General features: G+C 31.6%; 1 protein-coding gene and 1 pseudogene across 1 annotated transcript; one reads left to right on the plus strand and one right to left on the minus strand.

Moving 5' to 3' along the window:
• The first annotated feature begins 416 nt into the window (after positions 1-416).
• LOC136069728 (vicianin hydrolase-like) lies at positions 417-3020 on the plus strand (annotated as a pseudogene).
• A 4966-nt stretch (positions 3021-7986) lies between these two features.
• Positions 7987-10386, minus strand: LOC136069724 (vicianin hydrolase-like). The gene is made up of 5 exons (XM_065778526.1): positions 10197-10386; positions 10011-10080; positions 8890-8948; positions 8307-8382; positions 7987-8134 (listed from the first exon to the last, which is right to left on the minus strand). Exons 1-5 carry the CDS (start codon positions 10350-10352, stop codon positions 8022-8024), a joined length of 474 nt encoding a protein of 157 aa, XP_065634598.1. The 5' UTR covers positions 10353-10386; the 3' UTR covers positions 7987-8021.
• Between the last annotated feature and the right edge of the window lie 1396 nt (positions 10387-11782).

Here is an 11782-nt window from a genome sequence, read left to right on the forward strand (position 1 = left end):
ATTCTATTAGAATTTAAAAATAATGGAATGGATTGAAAATAAATTATATATTTGCTTCATTCACTTAGCCAAAAATGGGGAAAAAAAGGAATAAAAAAGTATAATTTGTTATGACCTTCAATGGGTTTATTAAAATGTTTGAAAGAATTTAAAAAAAAAAAAATTGAAAATTTCACTATTTTACTATTTTTAATTATGGGTCATGCTAACGGGTGCCTTTAGGGCAATAGTTAACAATCTATTTTAGGAAAGTTTTGATATTACTTTTATGAAAAATGAAAAAAACTGTCAAAATATTAATTACTTTTTTTTCCCATAAAAATTTTCTTTAAATGAATTATTAACAATTGTCTTAAGAGTATCAGTTAGCATTTTTCTTATATGCCATTTCTAAATTTGAATCCCATTGCGGGCAGGTATCACACCCTTTGTGACTTTGCTCCATTTTGATACTCCCCAAGCACTAGATGAGGAGTATGGTGCATTCTTAAGCCCCAAGATTGTGTAAGTCTAGACAATGGGACAAAATAGATGCATTGCAATTCTTATAATTAAGCTTGTGCAATATGAATAACTAATAACCATCTGGTTCAATAGGGAGGATTATGTGGCTTATGTTAATTTTTGCTTCAAAACATTTGGAGATCGAGTTAAGCATTGGGTTACGATGAATGAACCAAATGGATGGACCATGTATGGGCATAGCTCTGGTACTTTTGCACCGGGGGATGTTCTAGCTATGCTGGAAATTGTACTGCTGGTAACTCAGCCACTGAACCCTACATTGTTGCCCATCACTTGCTGCTTGCTCATGCCTATGCTGTGAAGTTGTATAGGGAGAAATACAAGTTTGTATATATATATATATATATATTTTTTTTTTTTTCTTCGAAAAAAAAAATACAAAGAGAAATAAACAAAAAGGATTATATTATAATATTTCATTTTGATGGAAAAAAAAAAAAATTCATATTTCTCACTAATAAACTTTGTAATGTTAATTTAACAAAGTGATTATGTCATGTTGGAAAAATTGTGATTGACTTTTATATGAGTGCAGCCACATCAAAGGGAGAAATTGGGATTACAATTGTGACCCATTGGTTTATACCAAAAGACCAGTCTTCTAGCAGCAAAAAGGCAGCCTCCAGAGCTCTTGATTTCATGTTTGGTTGTGAGTATTGATTGTGACATAAATTTTCGGTCCCTTTGAGCACAATGAATATCCCTAAAATCAAACTTTTTTTTTTTTTTTTCTCATCATTTTTTCCCTATTTGTTCATCTTTTTCTTGGAAACTGTTATAATATTTCAAATTTACTCAAATTGAACTCAAGCACAAAATGCACTAAAAAATGGGTTCTAGTTAGCTCAATTAGCAGATAAAGTCTCTGATGGTTGAATAAAAGATCTAAGGTTCAATTCTCATTTATACCAAAAACTGACTAGTGTGTCTTGGTCTGATAATAAAGAGCTATTATCAAGAACGGACGCCATAGGTTAAAACACTCTAAAAAATTTATCAAATTTTACTATACAATCTTTATCAAGTAACATAGAAATAAATGTGATTGGTGGATGATTACAACATAAAAATGAATTTCAGAATTAGTCTTTTTTTTGTTATTGTTGACATTGTAAAAGTTATATGGTAAATTTTATAATAACATCACTCATTTTCTAAATTGTAGTATATATATGAAAAACTTCGATTAGCACAATAATTAACACTATTACAAATGAAAAAGAAAATTACTGAAATATCATCCACTATTTGTATAGGTTGCCCATCCAATCACATTTGGTGTCTATCCCCAGAGCATGAAAGCAGCAGTAAAGGAACGACTACCCAGATTCACAGAAGCTCAATCCAAGTTGCTAAAAGGGTCCATTGATTTTCTTAGCATAAACTATTACACTTCAAATTATGCAGAAAAATGCTCCCTCAGCCAACGGTGTCAACGTTACTTATTACACAGATAGAACAACCACTCTACTAGTAAGCAATAATGATAATAACAATAATAATATCCTTTTCATTTCTTTGCCATTCCAGGATTATAATACATTTTCTTTGCTCCACAGCTGAAAAAAATGGGGTTTCTATCGGTAGCGGTACATATTCTTCTATCTCTCTGTGTACTCACGCATTTGTGTTATTTTCTTTCATGTTGCTTGTATGCTTTTACCTAATGAATATAGTGCAAACTGTTTTGTAGACTGCATTGAGCTGGCTTTCATCTATCCTAAGGGGCTTCGAGAGCTTCTGCTATATGTAAAGAAGAATTACAACGATCCAGAAGTACATAACGAGAATGGTAACAAAACTTTTCCCTCATGTTTTTGCATTGTCTTTACTAATATTTTAGTGTAATTGATTGTGCTCTTCTTTTTGCAGGAATGGCTGATGCAAGTAATAGCTCCTTGCCAGTTAAAGATGCCATCAAAGATAGTTTGAGGAAGATACATTATGGACATTTATCATATATTTCACAAGCTATCAAGTGAGGTCGATGAAAATAACGTCCTTTATTTTCTACTTGATTTAGATTCATTTGGATGAGTTCATTTTCATCTTAAAATAGATTATACAACCTTTTAAAGTTTCAATTTTTTTCTAAGTATAACTGTACATAATACGCAATAACAAAATAAAATGATGAAATAAGCTTATCAAAAGGCAAAGAAAATTTCGTCACTAAAATATACATTTTGTTTTAGTGAAGGCTAATAGTATGATTTTGGCAGGGAGGGTGTGAAAGTGAAGGGATATTACGTGTGGTCTTTCCAGGACGATTTGAGTGGGATGCTGGTTTCACAGCTCGATTTGGCCTTACTTATATTGATTATAAGACAACTTGAAAAGACACTTAAATACTCTGCCTACTGGTTCAAGTCGTTCCTCCTAAAATAAATCGACATTGTGCCAGTGTGATCTGTGAGAATAAGGAGAGCTAGCTATGCTTTCTTTCTCCAAACTTCGTCCTGTTTGGAGAGATTATTGTGTTTGTATGTGATGTCTTAAGTAGAAAGGTTTGTTTATGTAAGGAGACGTAATCTTCGGCCAAACCCGGTCATGTTAGACATGTATCTAAATAAGGAAAAGTCCTATTCATGTCTCATTTTATTCTATTTTACATTTTATTGTTATGACTTATGCATTTAAAAAATATCAATTATCCTAAATATAAACGAATTAAAAATTGAAAAAAAAATCTTAAATATTATGTTGTAGCAATCAGAAAAGAGGGGTTTTTTTTTTTTTTTTTTTTTTTGGGTTTTGTTTTGTTTTGTGTGTGTGGAGAATACACCCATTTGACATTCATTTGTAAGAAAATTTATATAGAGTATTCACAACATAATAAATGGAGCATACCTTAACTATAATTATTCAAGTACCTTCAAGACCAAACCTAAAATTTTATAAAGATTCTTTAGTCTATGAACGACCTTTTATAAACTTTTTTGATGGAAATACAGAACTCAACAAGGGACTCCTTTTGTGTAGGCTCTTTATAAACTTTCCCAATTCCCATTAATAAGTTTTGATTGTTATTGATGATGTAATTTTTCTTAAATATCTATTCACTTTATAGCTCTTCACAATTAGAATCCTAATGGACTGGGTCTTTGTTTGTGACTCATAATATTAAACAATTAAGCAAATGTAATAACTAATAATTAGGATAAACACTTTATTCGGGCCATTATGACTGTTATACAACATTTCCCTCAATGAAATCAATTAGGGTTGAATGTTCAAAATGTGTGTAAAATACCTATGAATGTTTAGACCCAAAATTACAAATTACTAATTCAAGCTTATTATCAAACAATGTATGTGCGAATATGAAAAAAAAAAAAAAAAAACTAAAATAGAATTGATAAAACAATCTAAACTAATAAAATCACAACCACAGCAAAAATTAAATGGCAAAGATTAAGGAAGAGAAATGCAAACACAAAAACAACACAACGATGTGTTATTGAAAAGGAAACCGAAGTTCTCGCGCGTAAAACCTCTCTGCCGCCTTCCAAGCGGTCAATAATCCACTAAAGAATGAAGTTAGGATACATGAACAGTAGAAGACCCTCCAAGCCTAATCTACCCAATGTACCTAAGCCTTCCAAACTTCTTGCTCCAACGAGATTGCGCCAAACATTTGTCTTCTCTAGCTTATCGATTCTGCTATAACCCATAACATCAACTAATATCAATTGGTCCCTTCTTAGCTGCTTTCCAAGCACCAAATTACCTTCTCACTGATATAAGTATGGTGAGATAAGGATTGGCTAAATGTACATCTCAAGGATATATCAATGGAGAGGGTGAGAGTAAAGAATTTGGAGAAACAAGGATGAAGATTATTGATGAGTTAATCTGTTTTTCTCTAAAGTTTCTCTCTCAAAATTCTCTCTGGAAGCACTCTATAATACGTGGTATAAGGAGTATTTATACTTGTGTATGTTTGGAATGCGAAAGGTCAGTTTTTCCTAAATTGAGTGGTTTGCGACTTGACTGAGTCACGAGTCTAAATCGCAAACTAATAGAATGGCCAGACTGAAGTTTTGTCCTGTAGCGCTCTAGCTGGCGGACTCTTTAGCACATCTGCATGCTTCACACGTGTGCCTCTGGCGACTTGCCAGCAACGAGCTAGCCACGAGATCCAGTCGTGAGGCCCTGTTGAGTGCACACTCTTGAGCTTTTTCTTCACAATCTCTCATACACTACCCTTACATGATTCTCACATAACTACAAGATTTCTAAATGCTAAATTACAAGCAAATTGGCACGGAATAAAACCAACAAAATGTTGATTAAATTCAACCTTACAAGAGTAACAATATTTTGTCATTGACCTTAACATGGTTCGATAAACATCATACATATATCCAAGTGCAATGCCAACTTAAAAAAAGAAAAAAAAAAGTGATTACATCATACATCCACATATAAATTCTCACAAACATAACAAATCCAAAATCCCAATATACCAAAACTACTCAAATTCATTGATGGACAATGAACATAGCACTATCACTTTTACAATGAATTAGCTTTTTTTTTTTTTTTTTTTTCCACACCCAAAAAATCTCAAATAATAAACCAGTAATACTAGTAAACCCAAACTATTTATCTTACGCACTAGATTTAACAAATCTCCACCAATGGCCCATGAGGTGCATACTAGTACCTCTTTCGGGCCCTTTGCACCCCATTTGTGGATAGGGTGCTCCACCTCATTCTCAACAAGAGATATATGTTCAATTCAGCGCAAAAATGCTTAAACTTCCCTATTGAACTTGGCTTCACAACCATATATATCAGCCAATTCTTCCATCCATGACTGTTTTTCCTCTATAAGTTCTAAACCAAATGCTCCTCATTTAACTATCTCACAAATCAACTCATACAAATTCATGAAAGCTCTCCTCATTTCATCACCACCAAAGCACCTTTAGTGACTTCTATAACTCCACCTTTGGCAGAATTTCCATAGCCCAAAGAATCTAGCTCGCCTAACAAAAAATTTCTTTCAAGCTTGGATACATGTCTCACATTACCCAAGGTCTAAATGTTCCATCTAACATATTCACAGGCGGCAATACTCTTTGTTCAGGGGGTCCATTTCTACTCTTTGTTCAGGGGTTCAAATGAACTCCCTGACTCAAAAAAAAATATATATATATAATATAATTTTTTTTTTAGTTTAATACATTAATTTTTCTCTTAAAAATATTTTTGCACACTTTAACTTAAATTTTATACAATCTTATTACAAGTATTTTTTACTCTAAAGTAAGAGCAAGTGTTGTGCATTGTAAATGTCATTTTATTAATGTGTATAAATGTGTTTAATATTAATTGTGTGCATTACTTTTTTTTTTTATAATGTCATTGTGTGAATAATGATGTGTACATGGATGTTTGTGTGTACAATATAAATATAATATAACTTTATTTAATTTAATAATTAGGAAATAGAGAGGATTTGTTACATGAGTGTGTATATTATCATGTTATAATACTTTTGTCATAAGTTAGAAAAATTCAAGAAAAAAATTGCAAGTTAGTGATCATTTAAGCATTCAATTGATTAAGTAAACACGTAGTGAATTATTTTATGTATGAATGAGTGTGGTTGTATGTGTCAATAATTAATATAGAGCAATGAGTTGAGTTTAGTCATTTAGTTTAAAAATATTTATAAAAACAATGACAAATATGTAATATTAATTGCATAAAAATAAAAATTTAGACAAAGTTAACAAAATAAAATGTCATAGCTACCCATATTGGCAATAAATAATTGTAATGAACTATCGTGTAACAATTCAAAATTTGAAAACTTGTAAAAGGAAATTGTAAAAATTAATGTTTTTTTTTTTTTGGTCTATAACTCGATATATTCTAGTTTTCTTTTTATTAATTTTTTTAAAAAAAATTTAAGTTTCTTAATGACTCTCTTAACAAAAATTCCTGAAGCCACCACTGAACATATTAATAATCTAGCTACCCCCACAACTTTACATTCTATCTTATTAGCCAACGTAATAGAACCCATCACAAGTTGTACATGTAAAACCTATCTTTATTCCAACACATGAAAACCCACAAATTTTGATAAAATATGTAACTCTGCTAACCTTATTAAAGAACATCACCACACTTTTCATCTTCACTATTTGTTACAATAATATTGTATCAGCAGAATCGCTAACCCTTAAATCTCTAACCTCTAAATTCGTAACCCCTAAATCTTCTAAATGCAATCTTCCAAGATAATCTTTCTTCAAACTAATGCCCCAGTGGTTTTATATTCAAATTCTCAACATGTATTCTCGATAATTAGTGGTTTACATTCAAATTCTTGACGTGTATTCTCGACATGTAAGCTCGGGAAAATTTTGCACCAAAGGGAGCATGCCATTTTCCAAAATCAATCTCATCTATCATTGGGGTGTGTTGATTTTTATCCCCACGTTCAAGGGCTATTGCATCGTCAAATGGTGGGGGAAAGGATCCAGTGAAAATTCCTCAAGGATTGAATGGAATGATTTTGGAATTGGAATGGCTTCAATGACTTCTTTTATAGAGGTGGACAGCATCAACAACAAGATAAAGTAATAGAACATAACCTCAAAGAAGCCAGCACGAAAATACGGTTGGGATTCTCAAGTATTGTTGGCTACACTCACTCGGCTGGATGGTTATGGCATTCCATTCACCCTACAGTCCAAATGATTTACCAAAAACTACTATATGAAGTTATAACACATAATAAATCAATGATTCACCAACATTTGGAGTTTGAAAATACTAACATAAAAAGTTAAAACCACCACCTGTCAGTGTCAGCACATCAATTTGACAGATTACTTCCATGAAAATTAAGACAGTATCTACTTAAAACATAAGACTGGATAATATTTCTAATGCTATTTAGCCAAACATGGAAATATAATATTCATTCAAATCAATCCACAACTGGTCCACAAGGCTCTCACAACTATAAAATTTAAAATTATATATATAATATATATATATATATATATATATATATATTATTTTTCCAGGCAACAACGAAACAAGGTGTACGTAGAAGCAACAATCCATTCATATATATTTGAGTCCCTAGGTCTTCCCTTTTAAACTATATATACAAAGATTATAGATGGTAAAATGTTAAATGGTCATAAGTGTGATATAGAGATACTGAAGAGTACACTAAGTTGCACAAAAACCCAATTGAGATTAATCTAAAGTAAGTCAGGAGGAACGACGATCGAGCAGCATTTGATGACAAATGACATAAATTGTTCAATTGCATGCAAATTTTATAGGTTAACTTTATTAGGATAATATTTCTATGGAATTGGCTAATCCTTGACAAAACGCGTTTTACTTGTAATGGTAGATCTTAAGAGTTCAGCTCATTTCGTGAAAGGAGAGGGCTTTGATTATACATTATTGTGTATAGCATACAGTTTGAGATGTATAGTAGCATTAGAAACATTGCATTAGCTGAAAATAAAAGAAAAGTTTTGAACTTCACCATTGGAGAGGAGCTCGTTGATGAGGTTGTTGTAGAAAGTCACAGCTTTTGGGTTCACTCCCCCACTTACTTTGCCCTCTGGAGACAAAAGCACATTATTCAATGCTATCATATGTCCCATTTGCAATACGACAAATATGAACTAAGTTTTTCCCAGATTTGTGATCACTGTTGGTGTCATGGACCCAACTGAAATATCAATAGCTAATGAATTTTGAACATTGAGATTGATCTAGTGCAAGGGTCTTACTTGGGAACAATCTGGACCATGAGATGGAGAATCTGAAGGAGTCCAAACCAATCTTTTTCACTAAATGTACGTCTTCCTGCAACATTTTTAGAAATTAATTAGAAAATAAAAATAAAAAATATTTTTTTATATTATTTCTTCATTTCTATTAAGATAGTAAGTTGTTAATAGAACAACTTTAATTTTTTTTAGAGGTATCATTATTAGGTTTGTATGTTGGCTTAAAGAGGTCCAATTATATTACTCAGACCACACATGTCTAATTCTACCTCCAAATTTATTACATATACCCTGTAGAATTGAGATTACCATGAAGATGTAGCCGTCAAAATTTTCTTCTGTAAACATATGCCACTCAGCCAATTCATGTAAACTTTATGTTATCTCTCTCTACTCTATTTCTTCATATTTCCATTAACTCTCACAAATTTTACGTAGCAAGCACTAACAGAATTTTTATTAGCACTACTACATGTCAACATATATACCACCTCAACACTTATAAAAAATATTTGTCTTTAAACTTATTGTAAAAAACAACAGATAAACACGTATAGATGGTCATTGGAGTTTTTGGGCATACCTTGTAACGATGATAGAAGTCTTGTGCCACATCTGCGTTGCTATAATCCGCAATTTTTGCTGTAGACCATTGTGAAAATTTCTCAAATCAAAACGGGAAAATTTTTATTGTGATCACATAAAGGTCCTTTACATGGCTATGAGTTTAATTAATGTATCCAAATTCGGAAAAATAATGAAGTTATTTTGTTTCAAAACCATTTGTGGAAAGCGGGTGAGGAAGTTCACAAACTAAAGGAGTTGGGGTCTAGTGGCAGATTGATATCGAACACAAAAAAACTTGACCGGTGAACACCCTTAAATCTCTTCTACTTATATTCTCTTAGTATTTTGTTGGATATATATATATGAGTAGAAATCTCACATAAAAAAATAAAAATAAAAAAAAAATTTAAAAGACCAAATGAGTCAAAGAATTTATATAAATATAATTGGACACTAAACTAAGTTTCTGAATTTGGTAGTGCCTCCATGTGTTTGAGGCCTCATTTGGAGTCTCACAATGTGTTAATTCTTCAACAAGTATCATAGCAATAGCTAAAGTTTGAATGAAGGCGTATCATTAACATTATTTATGGCATTAATCACATTTATTGTTACATCATATTGTAAATTTTTAACAGGGGTAAATTACGATAATCTATTCTGAGATTTGAGATAATATCAAACACATACAATTTTTTTTAAATGACCAAACTAGTCCTAAACACTAACGCTGTTTGTAAACCAAACCCCGTTAGTTAATTTCATTTTCCCCTTTTCTTTTGCTCTCTCTCTTCTTCACAGAGACCAAACATCTCTCTCTCATTCTCAAGCTTAAGCTCATAGACTCAACAAAAGACCAAAAACCTCTGCCACTAAAATGGTTTCAAAGCCGGTTTACCCACAAACTCACGCTCTACGCTGCTGTTTAAAGACCAAATTGGTCATTTTGAAAAAGTTTTGGACGTGTTTGGTACTACTCCTAAACCTCAGGTAGGTTTTTATAATTTACCCTTTTAACAATTTTCTTAGCCAATACATGCAAGTAGCAAGTTACTAATAGTCTATGGAAAAGGATATGTGGAGCCTATGGACCACTTTGATATTTCTGATTCAATTGAGAGAGAGAGAGAGAGAGACCTCGTTGTTTCCTGGTGAAAACATCCCAAATATTAAGTCCTTTACCGTCAGTGAATGCTGCTCCTTCGGACTGAGAAAAAAGAAGACCAAACAAACATTTTATGCTACCATGTGTACAGGCTTTAATTTTATGAGTTTCTCTACAACTCTTTAAGAGTAACAGACTAATCCCATTACAATATTTACCTGGTAAGCAGCTGAACCAGCTCCAAATATGAAACCAGTTGGGAAGATGGTGCGGTTAAAAGGAACAGAATAATGGGTTGGTGTTGCACCTTGTGTGCTATCAGACAAGGCAGCTAAGGCCAGGAGACATAGCAGAAATGGAGCTCGAGTTCCCATATGGCTAACTTAATTTGCTATTATGCTGAAAGCTATACCTCCAAGCCTTCTAGCTTTGGTTTCTATATATAGAAAAAACGGGTTACTGATATAGTTTATACGTAATATTAGTAAGAATAAAGATAAACTGTAGGATAGACCAGTCCCATACTATGGCCCATTGGATACCCTGGTACTCCGCTAGAAATTATTTCTATCATTTTGTAAGCAAAACAACACGCATGGTGAGACTAATCTGTAGAATAGAAGAGTAACATATTTTAGTCAATCAAATCAAAAATTCACTTACATCAAATTATATAAAATTGTGTAAAAATATATAATTGCAGCACTATTCATTTTACATTTAATTTTTTATTATTTCTTTCTGTTTCGTTAATGGCTAAAGTAGTGTCTAGACTGTCAAGTAAAATTTACTTAATTTTTCGTTACTTATAATCAAGAGTGATTTTGAGGGGACAAAAGTAAAAATAATTTTGAAATTTGGGAGTTTTAATTGAAACTTTGTATTATGTAGGATTTAGTTTAAACAGCTCCCAAACTATAGGTAGAATTAATGTAATTTTTTATAATAAAAAAAAAAATCAATTGTTCATATATAGTTACACACAAATCCATTTAATATTTTTTTTTTTTCTAAGTAAGAGTTGTTCTAACTTCTAAGAGAGTAGGAAAGAAAATTTGAATGAATGACCTGGATTTTTTTGAAGCATGACGTCTAGCTGTCCCTTAGAATTATTGGCTACAATTCTTGACTCTTTTTTTTTTTTATTTTTTTTATTTTGGGAATATTCCAACAACCTTATTTTTCATATGGTAATCATTAACCTTGATCTCAAATCATTTCTTTGATGGATTCAGAAAAATACAAATAAAAATCATCTCTTTGACGGACATTAAAGCTTGATCTCAAAAAAAAAGAAAAAAAAAATCATTTCTTTGATGGATTCAGAAAAAATACAAATAAAAATCATCTCTTTGACGAACATTAAAAGTCCGTTTAGATAGGACTTATTTTGCTAAAACTAAAAACTGAAAATACTATAGCAAAATAATTTTTAAATACGTGAATAATACTGCGGGATCCATTTTTAATAAAAAAATTGCTGAAAAATGATATTTGTGAGTCTGTGAACCATGGATGCATTGTTCATGGTTAGAAAGTCAACTTTTGCGGTTACTGTTCATGAACAGTGCATAAACAGTAGCCGTAATAGACATCTTTGCTCCTGAAACACGTGAAAAAAAAATAAATAAATAAACATGAAATGACTATACGCAACGCAAAAAGTGTTAAATCCAAACACATACTAAATGTTAACTAAATTTTCTGTCCTATAAAATTATTCAAAAAATAAAAAATATTAAAAATATCACAGTTAGAATTTATAATTTATGAAAAGATGCATCTGTTTTTTTTTTTTTTTTTT

Source organism: Quercus suber, unplaced genomic scaffold (genome assembly GCF_002906115.3).
Source record: "Quercus suber isolate HL8 unplaced genomic scaffold, Cork oak 2.0 scaffold_185, whole genome shotgun sequence".
Lineage (NCBI taxonomy): Eukaryota > Viridiplantae > Streptophyta > Magnoliopsida > Fagales > Fagaceae > Quercus > Quercus suber.

What these genes read in the sequence shown, in the direction of transcription:
- LOC136069724 (XM_065778526.1), bottom strand. Translation starts at nt 10,352, where the DNA reads ATGGGAACTCGAGCTCCATTTCTGCTATGTCTCCTGGCCTTAGCTGCC. An exon ending in CTGGTTCAGCTGCTTACCAG is followed by an intron (nt 10,081 to 10,196) that starts GTAAATATTGTA and finishes CTTTTTTCTCAG; the next exon opens with TCCGAAGGAGCAGCATTCAC. An exon ending in ACTTCTATCATCGTTACAAG is followed by an intron (nt 8,383 to 8,889) that starts GTATGCCCAAAA and finishes AAAATGTTGCAG; the next exon opens with GAAGACGTACATTTAGTGAA.